The sequence below is a fragment of the Trematomus bernacchii genome, unplaced genomic scaffold (genome assembly GCF_902827165.1).
Source record: "Trematomus bernacchii unplaced genomic scaffold, fTreBer1.1, whole genome shotgun sequence".
NCBI lineage: Eukaryota > Metazoa > Chordata > Actinopteri > Perciformes > Nototheniidae > Trematomus > Trematomus bernacchii.
Window position 1 is genome coordinate 10,445,845 of NW_022987689.1, and position 27,488 is coordinate 10,473,332.

At 38.7% G+C, this 27,488-nt stretch overlaps 1 protein-coding gene across 4 annotated transcripts in view; it reads right to left on the reverse strand.

Annotated features, from left to right (window-relative positions):
- The window catches only part of LOC117488521 (solute carrier family 12 member 7-like), a 28,231-nt gene extending 5,498 nt beyond the window's left edge, over window positions 1-22,733 (reverse strand). For 3 of the 4 annotated variants that reach the window (XM_034137488.1, XM_034137486.1, XM_034137489.1), the window contains exons 1-22: window positions 21,935-22,733; window positions 15,187-15,278; window positions 14,832-14,963; window positions 11,462-11,608; window positions 9,585-9,639; window positions 8,994-9,124; window positions 8,763-8,887; window positions 8,483-8,587; window positions 6,596-6,807; window positions 6,322-6,492; window positions 5,589-5,687; window positions 5,346-5,403; window positions 5,012-5,186; window positions 4,007-4,125; window positions 3,808-3,906; window positions 3,549-3,668; window positions 3,252-3,356; window positions 2,603-2,771; window positions 1,681-1,876; window positions 850-1,019; window positions 514-645; window positions 163-270 (exon numbers count right to left, since the gene is read on the reverse strand). In XM_034137488.1, coding sequence (XP_033993379.1) covers window positions 163-270; window positions 514-645; window positions 850-1,019; window positions 1,681-1,876; window positions 2,603-2,771; window positions 3,252-3,356; window positions 3,549-3,668; window positions 3,808-3,906; window positions 4,007-4,125; window positions 5,012-5,186; window positions 5,346-5,403; window positions 5,589-5,687; window positions 6,322-6,492; window positions 6,596-6,807; window positions 8,483-8,587; window positions 8,763-8,887; window positions 8,994-9,124; window positions 9,585-9,639; window positions 11,462-11,608; window positions 14,832-14,963; window positions 15,187-15,278; window positions 21,935-22,082 — 2,868 coding nt within the window. In that variant the 5' untranslated portion in view covers window positions 22,083-22,733. The remainder of the gene's footprint in view (window positions 1-162; window positions 271-513; window positions 646-849; window positions 1,020-1,680; window positions 1,877-2,602; window positions 2,772-3,251; window positions 3,357-3,548; window positions 3,669-3,807; window positions 3,907-4,006; window positions 4,126-5,011; window positions 5,187-5,345; window positions 5,404-5,588; window positions 5,688-6,321; window positions 6,493-6,595; window positions 6,808-8,482; window positions 8,588-8,762; window positions 8,888-8,993; window positions 9,125-9,584; window positions 9,640-11,461; window positions 11,609-14,831; window positions 14,964-15,186; window positions 15,279-21,934) is intronic. The other variant, XM_034137487.1, reaches the window with a different exon arrangement.
- Between the last annotated feature and the right edge of the window lie 4,755 nt (window positions 22,734-27,488).

The window sequence follows — 27,488 nt, forward strand, 5'->3', positions numbered from 1 at the left end:
GTTGTCCAATCATAAAACCCGGTTGGGGGAGAGTTTAAAGGTCAACATAAGCAGGGTGTTTCTATGGCCGATATCTCTAACATACTCACACCAAAAGATTAATAGACAGCACTGCAGGTAAGATGTAACAAATATTTATATTTATAATGAGTGTCACAGTACCTCTCTCTCCCTCTCAGTGCGGGACAGCTGCATCTGTTTCAGCATCTGAGACCGCTGCTCCATCACCAGCGTCTTCTCATAGGTGAAAGCGGAGATGTCACTCTCATGCTAGGGGGACACAAAGAACATTTGCAACCACAGATTTTCATTCAAACACAAAGTTGTTTTATTAGCTTCATTCTAAATTTGACATATTCTATTTATTTATCTCTGTGAAGTGTCTTCGAGCACCTGCACATTTGATGTAGGGTTTGTTACAATTTAAAGCAGTTTAAAGTATTCAGCCTTTCGGTATCCTGCTCAAGGGCAGGTATCATCATTTGATACAAAATCTAATCGACTGAGTCTCACCATTTCCACCACCTCCACCTCTGCATCCAGGCGTAGGTGGTACAGAAACATCTGGAGGTCTTTTTTCATCTGGATGGAGTTGTCGTCCATCTGGGCCACCGTGAAAATACGCATTTTACACTTCCTCCATACCTGCAGAGGAAGGCGATGAATCAGTATCAGCAGAAATAAGGATGTCAATTTAAGAGCACTTACATCTATCTTGGATCTAAGAGGGAAATGTGAGCAGGAAACTCAGCAATTAGTCAGCTATGTGAAGCGTCAAAATGTGACTAATGCAGTTCATAAAAACACAATAGATGATTAAAAGAAGGAAATATAATTTGGATGGGGCACCTTGTGTTGACTGAGTAAAAATGGCAGCAGCATGAGGAGTCCTCCGTCATGAACGATCCACCACACATCAATGGTTCCCTCCTTCAGACGCTCCTGGTTGCTAGGGAAATGGTCGATGTTCTTGGCAACCATCAGAGCCAGATGAGCTGACGTGGTCTCTCTTACAGTTTCTATTCAGAGAGAGAGAGAAATATAGTGAGAGAAATTGCATTTCAGATCTTTTATTTTCACGGTTGTGGGAATCAGCCACATAAGTTGTGTATCTCCCTGATTCAGTCTTTATTTTTTTCACTTGAAAAGATAAAAGGTCCCTTTACTTGTTGCTCAAAAAGGCTTTTGTGTGTCTTTAAACAGCTTAAATCTTTTTTTAAATAACCCAGATCGGTAAAGTTTTAAATATCTGAAAAAAATAGTTCATTCGAAAAATTGGACCGTAAAAGCTATTCTTGGCCCTCATTTAAAATCATTAGGAAAATGTTAAATAAATTAAATAATACAGATTAAGTGGATATGCTTAGTATAAACTGAATGTAAAAAAATGTCACTTACTTAATATCTTATGGACACTGTCATTTACACTGACATGATAGACAAACATTTAATGAGACACTATAAATTGAACTTATGTAATAAAATAAGATGCAAGATACATTTAATAGACATTTTACATTGTGCGCATCATTATGTTTTTTAGTTGGATTCAATAAAATGTAAGTGAACCGAAGGAATGAAATATTTAACATGTATACATATCAACTTAGTGTCATTTTCTGAATACTGTAGAATTCTCCCCTTTGACTTTATCCTGGCACACGCTCCTGTGTAGTTTACCTATGAAGTTCCTCCTTGCAGAGGGGTCCCGGGCTTGCGTCCAGCCTGTGGGCCAGGCCATCAGCACAGCGTTGTGTTTCATTCCTCCCAGGCCGGCTGACTGGATGAGAAGGGAGAAACCGTCTCTCAGGTTGGACGACACCACCACATGGGAGAAACCCTTCATCTTCTCCACAGCCATCGTTGCTTTCAGGTTCTGTGAGAGGTGCAAAGGAGAGGAATGTAAAACAGGCTTTAAAATGTAGAATTGTACGCAATACTATGAGTGAATCATTGCTTGAATCACATGCTGGCAGCCATTGTTCTACTTGTGTAATGAACTTCCTGTATACAAGTAATCCTGGCAAATGTAAGGAGAGCAAAAGCAGCACTCTGGTTAAAACTGATACTGGTTTCAACGTCACTTATATATAATTTATCTTAAACTTAGCAATATATAAACAAACTCAAGCATGACCAATGATGACACATAACAAACCATCCTAACTTCAAGCTGAGTGTTTGACACCTTTATAAATTGATGATATGCTAATACACTTTATGTTTACAGCATGTTCTGCTTTACCCCAAGTGTCTAAAAAATATACATTAATGCAGATAAAAAAAAGAAGATATATACTTATTTAGAGCTTATGGTAAAAAAAAAAGATGAGAAAACAAATGATACATCTACACAGCTGGAAAGAGCAATTTAAAGAATTGTGTTGAAGAGTCATAAGCTTTAGCCATGTGAGTATGGCACAACAAACTTTAATAATTTGTAATGTTCTTTTTACAATACATTAATGTCTGATTGATAATGATTGAACAGGCATATTTGTTTACCATGTGAATAGGTGCAGCTATTTTTGGCACTTCTAAATGGGTGTTGTAGCCATTAATACTTAACACACAGTAGACCTGAGAAATAAACAGGACAGACCTGCTCTCCAGTCTTGGCTTCGTTCCCCCGGGTCATGAAGGTTCCCTTCAGCACAGAGCACACGATGGTCAGTCCTTTTCCAGCTTTCAGCTGCGTGGTGAAGGACATAAGACGAGGGTGCTTCACCGTCAGGTCGGAATCCAATTTACACAACACCAACAGCTGGGGCCTGAAGAGAGAGAAAATAACATTTAAGAGACACATTAAGAAGGACATATAAACAATTAAAGTATGTTGTTTGTAAAAATATGACTAAACAAGTTGGAATAAAACGATTTATTAAATGAGTGTGCAGAGTTCAGATGATTTAAGAGCCTAACAGATCTGATTACATTATTCATTACTACCAAAAACACACCTTAATCTCAGACTTAAATGCGTTGGAGCTGCATTGTGGGTAATGTAGGGGCCAGGTTTCGTCAAGGAAGAAGCATACGTCAAATAAACAGCTGCTTTTCTTCAGCTGCAACTATTTTGATCCTTTTTTCTGGCGTTGTTCGTCAATGAAAAATGTAATTCAAATTTGTTTTAGATTTATATTCTCCCTATTTCCCCCGAGGTGCAGTTTAATTTGAATGATATGTCTTCAGAACTATCCCCTAACCCTTCACCATAGCTAATCACAACATACACACACACACAGGCTTACCTCCAATTTTTGGTGTGTAGTGGTACTTCCTCTAGCCGGATGAGAGCGTATCGCGCTGCATTCAAGGACAGACCTCTGATCCCGTCCCCCCATTCCTTCACCGCCCTGCAACCAAATAGAAAAGTTATACCTCTTTCCAGACATTTAAAAAAAGTAACATTTAAATATTTAATCATACAGTCTCAGTAGCATGCGAGATATGAAGCTATATTATATTTCACATAACAACAAATACACACAGTTCTTCTTGAAGACTGCCTTCAATGGAGTGTTTAAATCAGTTTTTATTTAACTCACCCTCTGTACTCAATGTACTTATAGATACAGCCGGCTATCACCATGGCAACCAGGGCGTAGTACCAGGAGGAGATGAACATGAGGGAGAGACACAGACTCATCCCTAAGAAGGACAGGGTCCTGAACACAAACAGTACATATTGGTACAAGTATAAGGACCAACATCTGTGTTTTTAATCAAAGCTTTAGAGAGCTTAAATCTTTCATCAAAAGCGCAGGATTAATATTAGATTAGGTTTTTATTGGAGGCTGCTTTTACCAGTGATAGAACTTGAAGCGAGGTCTCCAGTTGGGGGTCCGGAGCAAAGTCTGAACAGCACAGGCCAGGTTCACAAACAGGTAGCACATTAGGAAGAACCTGAGCAGACACACACACACAGAAAGAGAGATAGGTCTGTAACTAAATGCATTGAAAGAAGTTCAGTTATAAGTGTGTTTTACATTATTAAACAACATACATGGAGAGGATGGGGGCCACAGCATCCAGAGAGGCGATGAGGATTCCTATCTCACAGATCCCAACGGTCAGCAGCAGAGCCCAGGTGGGCTCCCCATTAGCCTTCCCATGACCAAAGACCTGAGGAAGACAGAGAAAGAAGAATGGTCTAAACAAAAAGTCGTAGTCAAACAGTATAGTAGCTGCAAGATGCAGTTTAAATTTGATCAAATATATAAAATGCGTCATTATTGAAGCTAAATACGGATTTACTTCCGCAACATTGTCTTATCACTACGCGACACTCTCGCTTTTATTGGCTAGGGCTCCAATGCATTGTGCGTGGCATCTTTAAGCGCTTGACCAATCACAACAGAGCCGGCCAGCTAACCAATCAGCACGGCCATAACAGAAAATAAAGCACTTTTTGAACATTAAAGCATGTAAACATTTAACAGTAGAGGCACGAAATACAATTATGAAATCTGAAAATGAGTATAATAGGGTTCCTTTAAAGACTCAGAGGAACATTACATTTTACAGATAATTTGTGTAATGTAATACTGTCAGGATAGAATGGTTCAGCAAACATGACAAAAAGTGAGGGAACTTTTAATAACATTACCAACTGCAGCTGTTTGTACGAGCGGTTCTTGAATGAAGCCCAATGTGTGTTGCTGAGAAACACTGAATGTAATTTGAAAACTCAACGTTGCACTTTAAGGTGAAATGTAACATTTTAACTGGAGAGTAGTCACATAAAGTCAAGTCGTTTTATTTTATAGCTCAATATCACATATTGCTTCAGGGGACTTTAAAATCTGAAAAGCATACAACACCCTCTATCTTTCAGCTTTTTAAGGTTTTAATTGAGGTTAGAAATCGGTCTAAATATGTATTTGAAAGTGTGTAAACGGCTTAAAATTAAAAATAGTCAAACAAACCCTCTTTGTGTCTGGGTGATGCTTAATTTTGAAAGCCCACAGGACAGCATCATGTGAAAAACAAAGATCTTTCAAACACTGACCTGTAAGAACGGGATGATGCCGTCCCGAGCGATGGCCTGCAGCAGACGGGGGGCGCCGGTGAGGCTCTGAAGCCCCGCCCCACAGCAGGAGAAAAACGAGCCAATCACAATCACCCAGGGTGACGGCCAGGCCAGAATGCCAATCACTGGGTTCTTCTTAACGGAGTAACCAAACCTGAATCACCCAAAATCAATCAATCGAATGTATTTACAGAGCACATTTTGGACGACAGGTTAAGACTGAATTTGATTCAAAGTGTACAAAAAACTAGCCATCATTTGTTTAACTATAGAAGTAGAAGTTCATAAAAATAAAAAAACACATAAATCATACTTGTCTCTCAGCACCACTCCTTCAATACAGGCTCCAAACAAGACCACACAGGAGATGTCTGAGCATGAAGTTAAGATGGAATTCTTTTTGATTCATTTTGCAGTATCAAACCTGACCTGTGACATTACAATACACATTAATACAAATAAAGCTGAAAAATACACGTGTGGCTGCTCTCTATCATCAACTGACACTACAGTTTGTATAAACTGTTTCAGCTGCACACGTGCAGAAAGAGGATACAGATGAAAGAGGTGGTGAGAATAGCCATAATGGTTCCGATTGGGATGGACCTCTGAGCATCTCTGAGATCACCAGACCGGTTAGAACCAGCCATTATACCTAAAAAAAAAACAGTATCAATACACAGTAGGAAGGGGAAAAAAGCAGTGGCATCAATCAAACAGAGCTTCACTGATGGTTACAAGTTTTTTATATTTTAAGCTTCAAATCTCTGTTGTCATAATTTTATAACATCATCATCCTAAAACTTAAGAAATGGGATTTTAATTTGTTTTGGCATATGAATATAACTTATGTTGTTACTAGACCCTATTAATGCAGATGCATGCCTCCCTTTGTGTGCGGCAATTAAAGCAATTTTGAATTTGTTTTTGAATGGCTCAACAGCAAAAAGTATGAAATGAAGCAGAATACGTAGTGAGATAAAAATCAAATTGTGTGTTTTGTACATGATGAAATCTATGTTTCTTTTGAACTGAGACAATTACCAAAAGGAGTACTGAGGATGGAGTACGCAGCGTATGTGCATGCATGGCACCTAGGCGTTAACGTTTTTTAATTAACGTAAGGAAAGGTGTTAATGTACTTGAGTACTAAAAGAAAAATGTAATGCATGTCATAGAAATGCTCATCAGGCTTTACTTCTTATTTCAGAGTATGCTCATATTATAGAATGTTGTATCACAATCATTTCTTATTGATAAAACATATTTATATTCGTTTTTTGATGTACCTGTCACAGAGGGGAAGTATATTCCCACCAGCAGAGTGAAGTAGGTGCTGATGTCATTGAAGACGTAGGGCTTATACACATCATCGGAGGTGTCCTGGGTTTCCTCTATGGAAGGCTGGCTTTTCTTCTCTATGTACGTACCAGCTGGCCCATAGTCGCCCCACAGGTTGTCTGATGGAAAGAAAACATATCTTTAGCCGTATGAACATCAGAGTTCCTTTTTTTCTCTAGGGGCAATAAATATCTTGAGGCTCCTTCCTCTCCACCTCCTCACCTTTAATGACTCCGCTCAGGAGCCCGGGTATGGCCCGTAGCTCCGTCAGGTTGTTTAAGATGAAGTATTCGTCACAGGTCGCGTTTGAATATTCACTATCACAGAAGAGGCTCCACACCTTAGTGATCACCGTGTTGTTTTTAATAACCTCGGTCTTGGCGCATGTTTCAATCATTTCGTTCTTCAGAGATCGGTTTCCAAGCAGACAGACGCTGATGAAGAGAGGACAGTTTAGTGGAGTTAGATAAAAGCAGCTGTATATATTGAGGTACATTTCTGGGACATCGATGCTTTAGAACTACTGAGAACTGTAAATAGATAAAAGTGGATTTTTTTATTTGAGAGTGGTTTTAAAAAGGTTGATGTACCTATGAACCTAGTATGGACCGATAATTAAACGCTGCTATTTAGAACATTTGATTGGATAAAAAAGAACCATGATCCAAAATCTCAGATCGTTTTTTAAATTTTTCCAGACAGTAAAACAAATCCTATTAAATAACAAATTGACCTACATTGAAATGACGTGGAATACTTAAAGGTGGGGTAGGTCATTTTGGAGAAACCAGCTCGAGTGCGCTAGAATTTGAAAATACACAGCCGGAAAAAATCTGCCGAGCCCCTCCTCCAACACACACGAACGCGCACATGATCAATGAGGGCACGAGATAAGTTTGTGCACGGATGGAAGGCTGACAGGCAGGTAGGCCATCCAGTTATTTTAGCCGGGCCGGCTAAGATGATTGGTCGTGCTTTTTACAGTACTACGGCTTCCACAGATGACATTTTTTTATGGATTTTTGTCAAAGCACTTAAGATATTCATTGCTATCGGGATGTTAAGAGCATTCCATGGAATATAACAACAAGTGTATCTCGAGCCGGTTTCTCAAACTTACCTACCCCACCTTTAATACATATATTTTTTCTAGAGCACCTCACATACTTGAGTTTTGGCAATGATATGAAAGATGTATTAGACTGTAAGCGTTATAGGGAAATGTTAGATGTCTTGAAGCGGCTGTGGCTCAGTGGATAGAGTGCTGGACTTAGAATCAGGGGGTAGCAAGTTCGAGTCCCACTGCAGTCAGCATGTCGTTTTGTCCCTGGGCAAGACACTTCACCCTAATTGTTCCTGTGGGGATTGTCCACAGTACTGAATGTATGTAAGTCGCTTTGGATAAAAGCGTCTAACAAATGACATGTAATGTAATGTAATGTTGAAAAGGAGTTGTATTAGGCATGAATCTATTGTTAAAGGTAGGGTAGGTAATTCACTTCAGAAACACTTTTTGTTATATTCCATGGAATGCTCTTAACATCCCGATAGCAATGAATAAATTAAATGCGTTGACAATAAATATATACAAATATTTCATCTGTGGAAGCCGTGGCGCTGTAAAAAGCAAGTCCAATTATCTGCCTCGGCCCGCGGCAGATAATTGGATGGCCTACCTGCCTGTCAGCCTTCCATCTCGTGCACAAACTTATCTCGTGCCCTCATTGGTCATGTGCTCGTTCGTGTGTGTTGGAGGAGGGGCTCTGTAAGGAAGTCTGAAGGAAGGGGCAGATTTTTTTCGGTTGTACTTTCAAATTCTAGCGCACTCAAGCTGGTTTCTCCATTCTTACCTACCCTACCTTTAATGTATCAACTACAGTAGATGGCGGCCGGCACGATTCCATTTTGGAGAAACAGGCTGGAGTTATAGTATACGATCTAAGCAATGTGCAGCAAAATGCATAAAATAGAAACCAAACTAAATGCAATCTACTGATTTTCAGGATATCTTCACCACTTATCTTTGTTCTCTTCAAAGACATTAAAACAGCACCATGAAAACATGTCAGTGTTTAATGAGACATTTTTATTTAGATTTCAGGAACTCACTTGAACTCTGGTGGTTCGATTAATGTCTTGATGACTCCTGCATAAGTGGCCATGATGGAAAGAATGACACAGGCCAGAAACACCAGGGCCAGTTTGTTCACATACCTGCAAAAAGAAGGGAAATACATCAGTCTGTGTTTTAAGGCCATATTATAGGAACATAAATAATTGAAATGAATAAAGAATGCATGAGAGTCTTACGGCATATGCCATTACATCTCTTTGAATTGAATTGTCAACTGAAATAAAACCTACGTAATTTGTGTAAGTGAATACTTACTTCACTCCGACAAACACTACCAGAGCCATGAGGAGCAGGCAGCACGTGCCGTAGACACGCATGTTGTTGGACATCGCTGCACTTTCGCCCTCTTTAAACACCGTTGCTGTTGGAATAATGTATGTCTGGCAGCAGAAGACAGAAGAAAGAGAGTGTCAATGTAATTTCAATATAACTGATGTGACTGATTTTCCTATGTGGAAGCGTGTGGAAGTGGAGTGTTGATCATACCAGCAGAATCTCTATGGTGCCCAGTATGTACATAGATCCAGCGAAGGTGGTTCCCAGATAGAAACAGAGACCCACAGCCCCTCCAAACTCTGGACCCAACGATCTGGAGATCATATAGTACGAGCCACCGGCTTTGGAAAAATAAATCCTGGTTAGTTACTACAAAAGATTTTCCTTGATATTTTTATTTTATTTTGTAAAAGTTAAGTAACAAATTATTTTGAGAAAAGCTTTGACTTCTGATCTGATTCAACATCAGTCATACCTTATTCTCAGATACATTCAGTGTGACAGAAGTAGGAGTGAATGACAGACTTTTTGTCCTGTGTTTGTCTCTCACGCAACCGACACGTTATGTTATCCTACTGATAAAGGTTGTTGGAGCTCTATGATGCCTACAGAGGCTGATGGCAAAAATTACTCAGGGCAGAATGCAATGCAAGAGATTTTTTATGGGGTTTACATTTTTCAAATAAATTACAGTACAGGAAAATAGGGCATCGTTGTATGCATCTGCAGTTGCAAGCCATTGCATTTGAAAAATTGCAGTGGAATAGTAAAAGATCATGATAGCAAGAATTCAAAATGTACCTGGGACAACTCCATTGGTTGCTATGGCGCTCATTGATATGGCCGTAAGCAAGGTCTGTGTGGAAAGAAAGACGAGCGACGTTAAGTAATGGATGAAGCAAAAGAGATAAGTGTACAGAATGCACTGTACTAATTGTGCAAGAAGAAAATGCTTTTAAAAAGCTGGGTTTTTACATTGAATATTATTATCTTATACTGCCATAACTTTATTTAAACTTGCTACAAAATTAACATTTTCATTTTTTCACACTTTAAAGTCTATTTTTATCACTGATTACAGCATAGTTTTGGGTGCCATTTTATGTTTTTTTTGGTTTGGTGACCTAACTTTGAGTCATTTTATAAATGACTGAGGTAGAGGAGAGACAGAAGGACTTTTCAAAAGTTAATATTACTGTTCGAGACCTTTGTTTGAATAAAATGCTATATACAACTATGGTTTATAACAGCATTATTTGATAAAAGTAATTCAATTAAAGTTTACTTGAATGTCTATTTTCAAAATAAGGGTTTCATTATGTTATTTAAATTTTAAAAAGCACCAATTTTTTTCCGGAACAAGAACAAAATGCTAGTTGGTATTTGACCGATTTTGAAAACCCAGTGCAATAAACACATTTTAGGCATTATATGTCTAAATATTGCAGTTAAATACCCAGCCTTAACCAGAAGCCAAATCTAACAGCGGCACCAACATCACATAGCCTCCGTCAGTGTCTCTGGTCTAAGTCATCAGAGCCAGTCAGAGTGGCTATATATATTGTAGGAGTGTGTTAAGTGCAGACTGTTCACATCACATGAGTGCTGAGCATTTGAAGTTCAAACTTTGCAAACAGTCAACTCTCTGTTTGGCAGTGGAGCTACTGACGTACGAACCTTGGTTGTAAATAAGACACACATTTCCTGCTTGTATGAGGACCCTCGTTTGAGTTTAAGCATACAGATTACTGTAAAGCCGTCATAAATCAACACCATAAATTCAGAGGAGAGGGTATTGATTGGCTTTCAGTTGGTGAGCCATTCGTCAATTTCAGACTTAAACTCCGACATATATCGCTACCCGGTTCAGGCACTTAGAATTATGGCCAAGAGAGACTCTGCTTGTTTGTCTTTCCTTCATTCACAGTAATGCCACTAGCCACATTTTGAGGAAAAACTGTGAAATGAAAGCACATTCTCATATCCATCATATAGGGATGGTTCATCAGAAACCTTTGGCATCACTGTTTACGTATCTTAACTTAAAATGTCAATGTGCATGGAAGTGAAATAGACTTCACACAAGATCAGCTGTGAGTTACGTACATGACCGTGGTAACGTTCCTTTTTGACGTTTAAGAAAAGATTATATTTGCAATGGTTAAAATAAATACGTTTGTTACGCAATGTAATCTACTTAAGTTGAGTACTGTATGTTACAAACATCTTTGTAGTTAGTGCAACAAAATCTGAATTGATTCCAATTTTGGTTTCCATCGATAATAGACCTAAACAATATGCTGTGCCAGATGAAAGTGGCACTCTGCAGCCCTTCTCACAGCTGGTAAGGCTTCTTAGTGCTTGCTGTGTTCTCCGTGAAGGGGGGGGTTGCTCCCGGCTCAGCTGTCAACCAGGGTGAACTGTTCATTGTATGGCGATGATTATTTCCATAAGCAGCTCTTCTTTCTTAGTGAAAGCAAGAGATGATGGTGGTTTTGGGTTAAAATAAGTGTGTACATATTGATGCTTGTGGTCACTTACCAAGCTGTCGTGATGCATTGCATATCATTTCAAAAGTGGGATTACTTTCCCAAGTTTGACACAATATTTCTTCCAACTTCCTGCAACACTTTCAGCAGGAAGTCAACCTTTAGCTATTGTATTTATAAATAACTTACACAGATGCAACACATGGAGACGATGGCGAAGGATCCTAGAATTCCTGCGGTGCCGACGATCCAGGTGAGACGCAGAAAGAGAATCACGCCCAGGATGTTCTGCATGCAGGGCAGGTAAACTCCAATGAAAGTTCCCATTTGAGGGACCTGGAGATAGACACATAAGAAAAAGACTGATGTTATAAATAATATAAATGTAACCCTTTAAAAAGTTGATCTGCTGGACAAAAATATTACATTTCCACAAGCTCTACTAAGCTCAACTAAATATTGGGTCTAAGTGGGGGGGAAAAGATGGAAGTCAAACTTGATAAGAAGAAAAGATAAAACCGTTCCCATGACACATGAAAAGAAAATGTATTTGGCCTACTGAGTTTGCGATACAGGGATTTTCTCACAATAATAATTATTATATAATATGTAATTTAATTTATTAAAGCATGTTAGGGCTGTGTATTGGCACAAATCTTGTAATACAATACTGTATGTATTGTGATACAGTTTTTGTCAATTAATATATTGCAATACCTTTACTACTGCAATTGTATCCACTGGCCGCCTGATATTTTGGCATTCAAACTTAAAATTACTTTGAAGTTTTCTTGCAAATTATCGCATCTAATCGCAAATAGACACAATATTACTTTTTCCTGTAAAATAAAATAACAAATAAAATATAATCATTACATGTCACTTGTTATCATCCAAAGCGACATACACACATTCAATACTGTGTGCGCTCCCCACAAGAGCAATTTGGGTTGAAGTGTCTTGTTCAAGGACACAGCGGCATGCTGACTGCAGCGGGATTTGAACCAGCACACTAATACTGCGCCACAGCTTCCCAGAGAAATATCGTCCAAAGAGCATCTCAAAGTATAAAGTCACTGTGTTTAACCTCCTACGGTTTAAATACCATTAACCCTAGATTCTTAAATATGTAAAGTATGCATTACACTGCACAAACACCTACATATATATCTCTATACTACTTGACTCCCCAAAAAACGTAAGAGTACATACCATTTTCCGAGATACAAATATTTTGTCCTGTGCTTTCTCCACTGCGCTCAGTTGTGTGCCTAAATACTGTGAAGTGCCTGATGTAGATCTCCAGGTATCCCACATCTTCTCCCTTGAGATAGTCTATCTTCCTCTTGTGTCTGTTTCTCTCCCCCTCACTCTCCCTGCATGGTCTGTCTTTTTCCTTTTGGTCTCGGATCTCGGTCACAGCTATTAATCAGGGGGCGGGTTTCACTAAAACATCATCAGTTCTTCCACTCTATGGTCTATGGAGCTATGGTCCTACTGTGTTTCACTCAAGGGCAGCTTGAAGGCCAAGTAGGCAAGTATTGTTGTAATTGGATCATATTCAAAATGCTTGAATGTGACTTGACTCATCTAAGTCCCAACTGTCTGCACACCACAGACAAACCTTTCTCCACCAAAATAAGTGGATATATGCAGGTTTTAATTAAAGTAGGCCAGTAGATGAGTATGCCTTTTTGTTTTTGTGAACACGCTGGAAAACAGGCTTATAAAACAACAGTGGTTACTCAATTTTTATATTGGTTACTTATTCAGTCTTTCGTTCTGAAGATGTTTTGGATTAGTCTATTTTGTTTCTGTGGAGTTTGAAAGTGTGTTTGACATTGATCAGTAATGTAAATGACTGTTACGGTCAAAGAAGCCTGGTGGATTTAAGCAGAATATATTAATCCTATGTTTTGTATGTCAATAAAGGATAATAATTGGCCAAGTTTCTTTCATTTTATTTACTATATATCCACAACAAATGTCACAAAGCATTGCGCTTGGAAATGGGTGAAAACGAGTGTTCTCCTTGAACAGATAAATAGCCGTGACAACTGAAGTAGGTATTTGTTGAGGAATAAAGGAAGATTTCCCACAGAAGACAAAAAAACGGACGTAAGTGGTTGTTAGTGGGTGTTTTGTCTAATGGGAACAAAGATTTAAACTTAGTTTGCCTCTCTAAGCTGAGGGTAAGTTTACTGTCCAGTCTGAACTTCTGTTTTACAAATCTAGAGGTGAAGACAGATTCTGTTACAATCTCTTTGAGATCAAGTTTGAGCAAAAGAAAAGTGTCCTTCCTGGTCATGACCTTGACATAATTACTGGTCAAATGTTGGTAATTCTAGGATTTTTTCCCACACAGAGCGGGGCAATTTGCTCCACATAGCAGTCTCAGGACAAAGGAGGTGTAACTAATCTTGTGACTTCGCTAGAGGTTGATCTACACTTATCGAGGTACCATCAAAGAAACAAGATTCGAATGTTTGAAAAAAACTACGGAAAGTAAACAAGGCTACAGTTCTGGGGCTCGAAGAAAGTGTCACATTAATTCATGTATGTTTGGTTTAACTAGTAATGTATTCTGTTTTTGTTGTGCTAACCACTCTCACTTTCTGAAAGATCCTGAGTGTGCCACATGAACCTCAAGTGATTCAAAAAGGATATATTTCAAAGGTCAGGATCTCTCATCTCTTGCTATCGGCCTCAAAATAACTCCCCTTTATCTTGCTATTTAACCCAGTTTTGCCCCTTATTAGCTTTGTTTTTGTTCTATTTGATGAATCATTAACATGGTTTTATGCAGGAGCCTACTGATATCATCAAAAAGTTCAGGGCCAACATCATTTATGGTTGCTTATTAAAGAACTAGACTTTTAAAAGAAAACATTCCTTAAATACTCAAAAAAACCTCCAATAAGCTCTTTTGAATGTTTTTAGCAGTTTGTAAGGTTGTGTTTTTACCATACAGCCATGACATGAATAAATATTAGCACCATAAAGACTACCCTGTTCGATATTCTGCTGCCCCCTTTGTACTTGTAGGCAATACAAAATCTACAAATCTTACAAGATGAAAGATTTATGGGACATTGCACGACTTTCTCACAATAAAGTCCATTCTTTGAAGATATTAAGGAGCTGCCTCATCTCCTCGTGATATGCTCCCCAGGATCAAAGTATGCAGTTAACTGTTCTCAAACTCTTGATAGTCAGCAAAACTAAAAAGAAGGAATTATTTTAGCAGAAACTCATTCTATTTCCTTAACCTAAAGTCACTGCCAATTTTAACAATTGCTGAAAATTAGATAACTAATAGTTAAATACCATACATTTTCCAATGTCGCTTTACTAAAGCATCTAAGATACTCCAATTTGAATGTAAAGACAATAAACCAGAGATGGAAATAAAAACAACTCTCAACAAGGACACTCATGTAAACTACATCAGACATGTTTTTCAGGTATAACTACAGGAAGACTAGTCTGGATTTAAAAAAAATTACACCTGTCATTTTCAATATTCAAATTTATCCCAGTACAAAAGTCAGGTCCATACCGTGTCCGCGACCCTCCTGACCCCATCCTCGTTATCGTACTCCTCGTGCTCCCGAACACCCTGGGTCAGGTTGGTGTAGTTGGCCAGCCTGCTGAGAAGAGATGATACCATGGGATTACTCTCCATTTCCTCCTGCGGAGAGACAGAGGGACATGCATGAATGAAATATTAAAGCACAAATGGATAGGTTTCATACTGTGCCTATACCATAGATAAAATGCAACATGAATTTGCTTTAAAAATAGCAGCTTAGTGGACAATGCATGGAATGAAAACTATTTTGCACAACATCCAATGTTTTGGCATTTTTAAACACTGTGAAACTACATATGGAGAAACATGTTTTTTGTCTTACCTCAAACAGGGCCATGTTCTTTCCATCATAATATTGTTCTCCGTCATCGTCTGAGTTGATGAAGGGAGTGGACTCTTTTTGACTGTTATCACCTAGTAGGAAACACAGGAAAAATCAATACTGTAAGATTGATGGTCTATTGATGGAGCAGCGAAGGAAAGCGGCAGGATCATCAGTTCTTGTGTTGTATCTGGAAAAGCTGTGGAGGTTTGGTAAAACATGCAAGCAAAATGAAAGTCATTGCTGTTGTCTGGTAAGACCACTTTGAGCCGATGGTTTTGTTGAAAAATATCCTCCTATTTGCTAGAAATGTTACCTCATTTTCACACAGCTAAAGCTAGTTTCCGCTAGCAAGGCAGTGTTAACATTTCAAATGCATATAACTGGCAGCAGATAAATACAAACTGTAATAAGATGTTTCAAAATCTCCATGTTTAACTTTTATACACTATGTGAATTTGTCAATAAACCAAAGCAAACCAGAAACAAAAGCTGTGAGTCACTCAGCACAACATATTAAGCTAACGTTAGAAAAAACATAATAATTAGATATAAAGTATATGTACAGATATGTCAGTTAACTTTAGTTCAGACATTTTGTATTTGTCCGTGTTATTAAAATGCATTTTAGCAGTACATACAGTGGGGTTATTTCTGTATATTAGCCATATTTATAAAAGGCTACTGTGTAGATCGTTTTCCCGTTCTCAATAACGTTTTGAGGGAGACACCAGCACTTTTGACTCATTTTGTTTTAACTTTACCAGAATATCAACCTAAAGAAAAATCATCAGTAGCGTTGATAATGTAGTGTTTTGCTATGCAAATTTGTTAATAAATCCGGCTACTATTTTGAATTTTTTTTTTGGTTAAAACGAAACGTTCATGTGTACAGTGTTACAAATGTATTGAACATGTACAAACTAGGGTTTCTCATTAATGTACCGGGCGCTACAGTGGAATACGCACATACACAGTGTACCCGCGACTCTTACAATGAAGGCTCGATAATCAGCTCACAGCATATAAAATGGCATATAGGTGTAAGCAGAGGTAAAGTGCTATTTTATAAGTGGGGGGGGTCCTCCTCACCTCCTCTAGGGGGGTCCGAGGGCATGCTACCCCGGGAAGATTTTTCTTTTTTAAATATTGAAGTTTTTCAGCATAAAGCATTCCCACTAGCAATTTCTTCAGGAATTGCATTCTCTAGTATTTTATCACACTAGATGACACTGTTGATGGCACATTTTCATTGCCTCAACTGTCAATGGTTAAGAAATCAATGAAAGGCATTTTATAAGAAGAATAGTGTACTGTGGATGCACATGACATGTGAGCATTGTAACAAAATCTAGCATGCAATGTTTAGTTGGGAAGTCCCTCGGTGGGCTCCAAGCCAAAATGTTTGTCCTTTAAAACACACTGAAAGGATCTTTATGCAAAATCTAAAACCCCAGTGTGAATGAGGTGAAGGTCAGTGTTAGTTCTGTAATCAGTACTAGCTTGGTGTCATTCTGCACTTACTCTGTACCCATAAAAGAATACAATATATTTGGTTGAACAAAGGAAGTAGGGTAACTTCTCTGCCTCACAGGGAATGGTTGTATTTTGTATCTATGTCACAGACTGTTTGTTACAATGTATTTATTAAAAAAGAACAAGATATTTCATGTATTATCACAGTGGCAGAAATGTTTGTCTGCATATTCTGAGAAAATCTTATTTCCATAATTCAAAAGTCAGCTGGGGCTTCCTGGGGCAGGGGGTCATATACATATAGGACTGAACACTATGAGACAGATATTGGTAATACAATAGAAAAAAACATTTAGAAACACCTGATTAATGTCAAGTCAGATGTTGTAAACTATGCTTATGCATTTTGGTGAATCATAGGCTGACTATGCTAGGCCTGAAGGTCTTTCAAACACATACAAATGTAAATCTTCAGTCAACAGTAACGTGTATAGTGGGTTCATTGTCATGTTCCTTGTAACAATGTCATGATATTTCTGAACAGTCTGTTGGACTGTGGACCTCTGTTGAACATTCATTGCCTAACGCTAACATTAACCTTCCAAACTAACTACCTACCCTAACATAATCTACTTGTAACTTCAGTCGCATCCTAATCTTTCTGTTTAATGCTCCGGAAAGAGGTTTTCCTTTATTAATGTTTGCAGCAATTACATTAATTCACAATAGGCTATAAAAGGTGTGAGTATCTCTCTCTTACTCACATACAGTTTTTTTTATTTGCTTTACACAAAATCTAACATCATGAAAAGCTTCAGATGCAGTAATTGTGTTAACCAGCAGATGTCCAACTTTCTCTGTATCCAACAGCAGGGTGTTCAAGATGCTAAGTTTAATCAAGCACATCACAACATGTACAGTACACTAAATAATTATTTAACATGCTGCTAATTGATTGGTATGTGTTGATACATTACTAAGATGAATTTGGTCGACGTGTATGGCATCACTGAATGTTTAAGCCCAATTGAGATGCTTCTGATTAACCTTATTTGCCAAGATTAAGTTAAGTGATGAATCTAGTTTACCAGTATTATCTTAGACATTTGCTATGAGGGTGTTTCCTTCCAGTGAAAGCTGAGTCATACAAGATTTTGTTATTCTTTTGTTTTTTCAGCATCTTTTGTATAAAGCACAAAAGACGTTGGATTGGTCAACATAATGAGTCTAAAAAGTTTGTTACTGCTGCCATTTTGAATTATGAGAGTAGTGTCAAAACTATGTTGCAGCAAAGAGTCAAAGCTGCAAAATGGGTATTATAGATTTCATAATGAAGTCAAAGATTATACCAAACCAATACGCTAACCATGCACATCTTAGAGTGAGTGAGATTCATACCATTTTATCGGCACTCGTCTCCACAACTGAAAACAAAACAAACGTCACAAGGGTTTTTGCTAAAAGTAAACTTCTATTCGAGACACTCAACCCTTGGCAGTAAGCCCACCCTACCAGGTTTACACATGGAAATCAATGCTATTTAACATCCTTTTCCTCAGTTTGCTATAGTTGCTAGAAAGTCCTGTGTTTAATACCCAGTGACTGGCCCTTAACATGGGTCTGATCACACATGGTAACGACAGAATCATTATTATTTTAGTCAATATTTACATGACAATTATCTAAGGCAATTACTTATTGACTTTGGAAACATCATATATGAAGTAAATGCCACAATCTAGTGCACTTTGAAGACAAAATGAAGAGGCTAACTCTATGAAGAACTGTTAGCTCATGTCACTCTGGCAGATAAGCATATTCCAAAAAAAATGAATAAACACTGAGATTACCTACTCTACGTTTCACTCTGTCCTCTCTGTTAAAGGTCCCCTATTATACTGTTTTTCATCAATATATTATAGGTCTCAGATATATACAAAACATGTCTCCGAAGTGTTTGGCTCAAAATACCAAACAGATCATGCATTGTAGCATCCCATAAACCCTCTGTTTCAGCCCTGTTTCAAAAGTGCTGTTTATGTGTCTGTTACTTTAGAATGAAAATAAGGAGCCACTCCCAACGCCCCTCTGAGAGATATTTGGTTAAAAAGAACACAATAGGTGCGTTCACACCAAGTACTTTGCCGTATTTAGTGCCGGCACTCAGTGCCCCGGCACTTATTACCCCAGGGCATTTAGTACAGATCGCGTTCACACCGGCTCTACAAAACATTTCAGAGTTGTACGGGGCGTGGTTTGTAATTCGCCCAGCCAATCAGAACTGGGGCACTTTTTTCCCCCAGGAAAGTACCATCTCTCAGCAGGCACTAAAAATGGGGGTAAACGTTCCCGAGATTAAGTGCTCTTTTTGGTGTGAACGCGACATAAGGGGTACTAACCGAACTAAACGCGAAAAGTACGGTGAAAAGTACTCCGGTGTGAACGCGGCTAATGGTGCTCTAGGAGGAGATTCGGGTGATAAGGTGGGGGGGGGGGGGGGGGGGGGGGGGGGGTGGGGGGGGGGGGGTTACCTTGGTTGGTTATTGGCTAATGGTTACACAACCCAAAAAAACGTTATGACATCATAAAGTGGCCAAAATCTGATCAGCTCATTTTCAGACAGGTTTTTATATAAATGGATCAGGACCAAAAGTGAGAGAATCTTTTTTCCTGAAACTTTCAGAATCTTTTCACATGTTTATGTATAAAAGACATGAAAAAGTGGATTTTGCACAATAGGTCCCCTTTAACTATAACTTTGATTGTTACATTTTGTCATCTATGTAGTTGTCAGTATGCTTTTTTTCTTTTGCATTTTTTTACCCATATTTGATCTCAGATGATGGAGATGAACCATTATTGTCAACCAGCTATCATTGTCAAAGACAGCAATCTTGAGGTAGGAAACATTGTATGAAGCATATTTTACCAACATCAAATCTTTGACTTCGAAAAACGGTTTCTTAGAACTTAAAACAAATGTGTTGTGCATCTTGTGAATCCTACTTCAGGCAGATAGTTGAACGCCCCAAATCATGACACCCGTCATCCGACACTGCTTTGGAAAATGATGGTTCTGTGATGTTATTGTTTACTTGATGACATCTTGTCTAATCAGCACTGTGTCTGCATACGTGGGTGTTTGTGACCTTTTGAGCGCTGAACGTTCTGTGACTTTGACCGTTACAATGAAACACATAAAAAGTGAAAGTACCCACTGTACTGCCACAGATAAAGGATTGCATTATTGTGCAAGGCTCGTATTAAAGGTTGATTTAAGGAATTTGTGGAAAAAAACATGTCAGTTTATCCTACAGATTTCCCATCAGCTCACTCATTATGAAGAAAATAGTATTACAGGGCTATGAAACCAGCTGTGGTATTCATCTGGGGTTTACTATATCTTGAGAAAAATAACTCTTATTGATAAGTTGCATTATGGGAAAAGTAGGTTCCAGAGCTTCTGAAGCATAACGCATTAGTCAGGATACCTTTGTATCTGCTGCATTAAATACAGCGTGTCTCTGCAAGCAGAACGCTGAAGGTATTTCTACCACCAATATTAGCCTAGATTAGCATAGTGACTGAAGGTCAATGGGGTCAGTTTTTGTGTGTGTGTGTGTGTGTGAGAGACATATATATATTAGACTGAGATGTCAGGCCTTTTACATGTCTGTGTCAGGGGCCCCCTCATAATGTCCATGACTGTAGGCTATACAAAGCTAGACAGTATTATATATCAGTATAGAGTATTTGCCTTTCATTTATCACACTGATAGAAATATTTATAAAAATGCACAGTGTATCATTTGCTAAAAACCAGGGCTTTGCATTTGAGCCACATTTTGTGAAATACTGTCAGTATGACCTTTTTTTTCATATTTAACATAATTTTAAAATTAGTACCTGGTTGTATCATGTTTTCTGACTGTTTATGGTTTGTGCTTGGTTAGTTAGTGAGTCATTATAGATTATTTAGGGTCAAAGTGATGCACCATACTACTGAAACAAATTATTATACATAACCACCTGTAATAAAGTCCATGTAGAAATAATTGGGAAATGTGACTTTCTATGACATCAGCAGTTTTTATACAGACAGCAGACAGAATCCTTTTATTTTAGGCAACTCAACAGGTGCCACAATACTTAGAAAGACTGACAACTTTGAACAGAGACAACTGTAAGGCCATTGATAGCAACCAAAATAGTAAATCTGAGACAGACTACCAGGACTATGACCTTCAAACTGACTATCAGCGTTAGGTTCCAACAAGTGGGCTAAGCTGCTGAATCAAGATCAATGTTTTGTGTGAGCATGGGTTTCCTCTTGACAGTTACAGAAAGATTTTAAATTAAAAGTTGTAGTATTGAAATGTGCTTCTCCAAATAAAAAGTTGTGTTCTTAGTTCGATATGTTTTATAGCCACAGAGCTTTTGTGCCTTTCCTTTAATAGTACTTCAAATTAAAGCTGTGTTCGAAAACAAGCTTTAATATAAGAAGTAGTGAATAAGTGGACAAGGGATGAGACTGTCCCAAATCTATAAAAAAATATATATATCTCAAAGTGAAAGAATGACGAAACAGTGGCAAAACAAGAGGCTGAGCAAGGCATACAACAAATACAAGAGATGCCAAATGACCACAGCAAAACAGAAATATGTATGAAAAATAGAGTGATGTAAACTGAACAGAAACACAAATCACGATGCAAAACAAATACAGAAGATTAAGTTATGCCTTGTCGTTCTTTTTCTATCTCTTTCTGTCTGTTTATGTTACTCTTATAAATGACAGGTGGGGGGCCTTGACATGTGTGTTGTGTCATCATCTGTACAATGTTGTTGTCTTTATTTCATATATCATCTTCTATAACAATGTTTCAAACCGACCCCTGGCTTTAGCTGAAGCTTAAACTAAATTGACTGTGGCTAAATCCAATAGAGAACAAGAAGGAACACCAGAAGGTAAAAACAACACAGTCACTCCCCCTCTTCCTACCACACCAATCAAGCTGCCCTGCAAGTTGTTGCTAGTTCAACGACGTCACACTTAACAGCTATGTGTACATCATGTGCCTGCCAAAACATGTATCCTGAAACTTGTGTCAGCGTTCATCAGTTCTTTACATGTTCCGTTATCCAATGAAGCATACAGTTGATCAAGCATATACACACCTCTCTTTTACCCAGTGTATGGTGTCATAAGTTCCGGCTAAAAGCTGTCCTCCCTTAGTGTAGCTGAATGAGCATGTTTACAATGTATTCTTACCCGAGTGAGGTCCTTGTAAGTTGTCTTCGTCATCTTCCTTCGCAAAAATGTTGCCCAAACTGACAGGTTTGCTGCTTCCAGCTGCAGCCGCACTGTTGCTGTCACCCTCTGCATCCTCCACTGGTACTACTGTAAAGTTGATGGGCATCTTGGCTCTTCAATCGTATGGAATAAAGTATGTAAGGGGTGTTCAGTTACATCTACCAAGATTGCATTAGTTGTTGAACTTTCACCCCCACAGGGAAGAGGAAAAGTATCCAAAGGAAGTCAAATCCAGGCCCAGTAGAGGCAAAGTTTTAGTTTGACCTCAACATGGCAATCTTAAATCTTTCGTTCATTCCTCTTTGTAGTGGGATCTAGTGTCCTCTTAACTCAGGTTGAAAGTGCTGCCTCTTGCACATGAGGCAGGCCAAAGTCCTGCAGAGTATCTCTTCACTCTCTCCTTGTTCCTTTCCCTCCCGTTTCCCCCCACTGTGCAAGACTATGGCCCCATGTGACCCTCTATTTACCATGTGAACAGAGCTGGATTCCATACATGGTGAACCCTGCAGCTCCTCCCATTGCTCTGACTGTCCCACTTCTCTCACTCTCACCTTTGAAGTGCCAGAAAGGTAGATAAACAAACTCTAAAAGTACCTATAAAAGTCTCGAAATGATCTAAAAAAATCCACTTTACCATAAAACAAAACAACTTGCTCCTTATAAACAAGGACAATCCAAACACACACTCTTTACTTTCTTGTTCTTCTTGCTGTGGTTTTGTTTCCTCTTCTGCCTTCCCTGGTAGTTTCCGTCTCTGGTTTCCTTCAGGTACACAAAATGGGAGTTACCTTTTCCCACAGTGCATTATGGGTATTGGTGTGAAATGCTGTTGTACAGCATAGCAAAGCACCACATGCACACACAGACATTGTCCCAGCAAAGGAAACACCATGAAACCTTGGACTTTAACTTTCCTCCGGTGCAGATTACAATGGACTGTCACAGGGGAAAAGGATTTAGCTTTAAATAACAATGGGCTCAAATAAACATTCATTGTTTACAGATTGTGGGAATGATCATTTCATTGGCACTCTTACACACTCTTGTTAAGGAGTTGGGACCTTTATCTTGATGTAATGTAAGTTTAGCAGAAAACTTCTTTAAGAATGATAGCGCAACATGTAGAAAGTAAGCAGTCTACTGTATGTTTCTTTGTATTTTATCAGACAATATCTTTTCCTTAGCATTTCTGTTGGACATTCCTTTAGAATACAGTAGGATGACCAATTACAATAAAGTGATGGTAACTAAAAAAAACTGCTCTTTTGTTGTGACTTTCATGATGGGATATGTATTTTTTGTTTATATCCTTATTTGTTTGACAGAGTAATGAAGACACAGTTTAAAAGGGTCTAGCAAGCTGTTCTTCACGTTTTTCTAACTAAACTTCACTAAAGTCCATTATGCCGAGTGATCTTGAAAAACTGGAATGCAGCTGACTGTCTCATGCATTTTGAAAATACAGGCTTCCCAGATGTTTGACCAGATGTGTGTCTTTGAAGACTGAGTGTTCGTCCCTATGGCTTATTTCAAAACTGCTGAGCCACGTAATAGTTAATATGAAATATAGTGTGCCATGAAATGTAGACCTTAATAAACAGAACTGGATTGGAACAGCAGTGAAAGCAAACATGGCTCTTGTTGAACCTGCAGACACCCATTCTACAGCTGGCCTGATATCAGATGATATCCCAACCACAAAAACCACACTGGATCCCACAAAGGAAAACTGCTATTTGTTCAGCTTTGTTTAGAAAGTAATGCATGGTGGAGCTTTACATATTGTTTTTCTTTTCTCAGTTTAGTGGAAAAGAGCTGAGCTATAGAAAAATTAGCATTAAGTTTCAATTCTGATTGTAACCACAATTTCGTTTGTGCTAGGTTTTGCTTTGACTCTTATTGTAATCTTCAGTTTTTTAAAGAAAGTATCAATCATTTTGATCCCATACCAACAGCAAGTGCCAGTGTAATGCCAGCAGAGGGTGCTGCAGGCTCATGGGGGCTGAACATTTATGTTGTAGAGAGATGTTCGGTCAATGTCCAACTCACAGGAATGGATATTTTGAGTCTGTAAGCAACCAAGGGGAGATGACCGCAACTGGTTTTAAGTAAGGGTGCACAGCAGGAGGTAGTAAAGAGTAGAAATACATCCCTTAGTGGCTTGAGGACTTGTGACAACAGGTAAGCACTGTTGAAGTCACTCAATCAGTATTTTGTACTGACTCTGACTTCTGTCCTCCCAATAAAAGACATGAATATCTAAGAGGTCAGAATTGTATTCAAGCTTGATTTTGTGTTTGGCAAGACCTTTAAACATCCAAACTTCAAAATGCATTTCATAGCTGGAATAAGCTTATCACTGCCGTGATATCACTACCTCAGCTTTGCCTTCACGGACAAACCTGCCATTTTATACTCCTCAAATGGCTTAAGTGTAAATGTTGAAGGAAAAAAAAAGGGTAAGCGAAAGAGCTCGAGTTGAAATCAAATCCCTTTAGCAAACAGCAAAAAGGTCAGTGCTGACGCAGACTCGGGGACATGTTGCCCTCCCTCAAGACTATATTCTTAAGTGGGTAGATTCTATTTGTAGCATTTTTACCTGTTTACTGACTCCCCCAGTCCAAAACCAGGTAGCTGTGCAAACATACTGGAGGGTTTGGACGAACTCTTGTGTCATCACACAGGGAATACATTTCAACTGCCTGAACTGTGCTGCTGCAAAACGCAATATCTGAGCAAAAGGCTCCATGTTTATCATGGCTTGGCTGTACTTTTTATTCACTCAGAAGATTGGCTTCAGTATCCTAACCTCATAATTATGAGAATTCAAATACAACTTTGAATTTATAATACAGATAGTGAATTCCTTGTAGTTTGTTCTAGATAAAGCAATATTGAAATGTTTTGTCAGTCAAATTAATTAAATACTACATTTAAGTAATGTTACACCCTTTAGGCTATCTTAGTAAAAGAAAAGAAACCCCAAATAACATTCAGTTTAACTGGCCTACCATTTTGGCTAATGTTGGGTAGCATTCACGTAGCCAAGCTATACTTCCTTAAAGGGGACCTATCATGCAAAATGCACTTTTGTACGTCTTTTATACATGAATATGTGTCCCCGGTGTTCCAGGGAACTCACCAAGTGTCAGAAAACACAACCCTCTCTATTTTCCTCCATACCCAAATCTCTAAAAAAGGGGCTGCAACAGATCTGATAAAAACTGATCCAGATTTGAACACTTCAATGACGTCACAGAAGTGGCGCTACGGCTATTGGGCCAACTCTCCACCTATCAGGGGAATGTGGGGTTGGGCCACGGCCGGCCATTGCCGCTCGAAAGCGCTGGAGACGCTGTAGTACATATGCCAGGCCTATAAGTGGCGCTGTAGTCTGCCACAAAAGCAGCGAAGAAGACTTCCCGCGCATGGTTACCATGGTTACTCTTCTGTTTATTCTCCGCTGTGGCTTTTTTTCTCCCTCCCGCTGCTTTAATTCAATGCAATCCCTCCCCGTCGAGGCATGCACTGTAATTCTCTCCGGTTAGTCCAAATGTCACAAAGCGCATTTGCGTACCGACGTACTTGTGAAGCTTTTCCAGAAGGCGGTTAGATCACCGGACGACAGAGTCGGTCTCCGTGTGCACAGACAGGGCTGCTGTTAACGTCGGTCTGTACAGCAGCACTGCGCTAAAACAGCTGATCACAACGTTCACACGCTCTGTGGTCACGAAGCTCTGTACTCCACTACCACCCCCTCCGTTGACATTCGCGATACAGAGGGCTTCATGGGAACTTTGAGGGGAGCCAGAAGTTGGAGTACCAAACACTGACTCCAGGTACTCATCTGAGTACCTCACTGAGAAAGTTATGTGCACCCCTGCCTATAATAATATAATAAAACACGGATGACGGAGATCTATTTTTCTCCCCCTCTTCTGACTTCATCGGAGCACGGCTCCCCTCTCCTGCAGGGGGGCGTGGTCAGCTGCAGCTCACAGAATCAGCCCCGTGCAAAAACAGTGCTGGAGAACAGCAAATAGAGCGAAATGAGGCATGGCTAAAATGCATGATCTGTTTGGTATTTTGAAAACAGAAACGTATAAATATACCTTATATAGGTATGGCCCTACAATATATCATTTAAATATAGCATGATAGGTCCACTTTAAATTAAAATATATTTCATGAAGAGAGAACTGTGTAGCCATGTATACGAGCCTACCATCTTGCCATGTGACCCTCCTAGCTAAAGAAACAGATGTAGTAGGCTAATTTTCCGATTTAGCAAGTCACATGGACCTCTCTCTAAAACATGGACAACTGTACACAAGCATTTGTTATGATTACATACTTATAATCAAAAACACTAGCAAGTCATCAACCATCTCGCATCACAGCCAAATATCAAGCAAATTCAACAACACAAGAGCTAGCAAGCTAGCTAATCTCACTTACCTATCCGTAGCTGCTTTCTATTGGTAGTATGTTTCGTGCTGGTCGGGTCTTGGAAGACCAGAAGCTGTGTGGTTCATAAAAACATTTTCTTACTCAATATCAAGCCACTAATATAATAATGTCGGACTTTTTTTGCCGTCCGTGAGGAAAAGAAATGGGGCTCAGAGCCTCAGAAGAATACTGAAATCTGTATTTTTTAAATGTTTTTTTTCTTCTAATTTGTTATTCTTTTCTAAATAACACACTGTTATTTATTCAACAATAACACAATTATCCTTGTTTTTATTTATTTGTTTAATTCTATAATATCTGGCTTTTATGACGTCCGTCAGGAACTGAATTTCAAAATAAAGTCACCGGAAACAGACAATACACAACAACTGAACTGATTACCCAAGATCCTGAGCTATGGTTGAAGCTCGGTGATTGGATGTTTTAGCTGCAATGCACGTTGGGATATGGTGTTTATGCGATATGAAATCCGAAAACATTTTTAAAAAAAAATAATAATAATACTTTATTCCGAGTGTACTTGTTTTTCTCTTTGAAAGTCATCACATAATGGCATTGTAATACACGGTTCGGCTGCATTAAATATTACACATCTGGAAGAACTGCCGCCGAAACTGAATACGTGACGTGGATCATAAATATATCAGCAATTAAACAACATCTTCAATTTCTCTTCACACAATACGTCTCCTTGCAGTATCAATACTAATTCGGGTGACTTTTATATTTGATCCTATTGGTAGATAGGTAACAGTGCACAGCTGATAGACAGGGTTTTTAAAGATATTATTGATTTTCTTTGAATATAAGAATGTAAATACTGAGTTGAGAGAATAGTCAGGGGTTTTGGGTGATGGGAGACACATCTATGGATTCAGAATTTCAATAGCTTACCATTACATGACGGATATACCTTTCTGTCTGTGATGTTTTACAAATCAGATATTAGAAGTAAAACATGTCAAATAATATAGCAATATCCTGTAAAATTATGTGAAAATATGAATAAAACTACACATCTTCAGATGTTATACATACATAA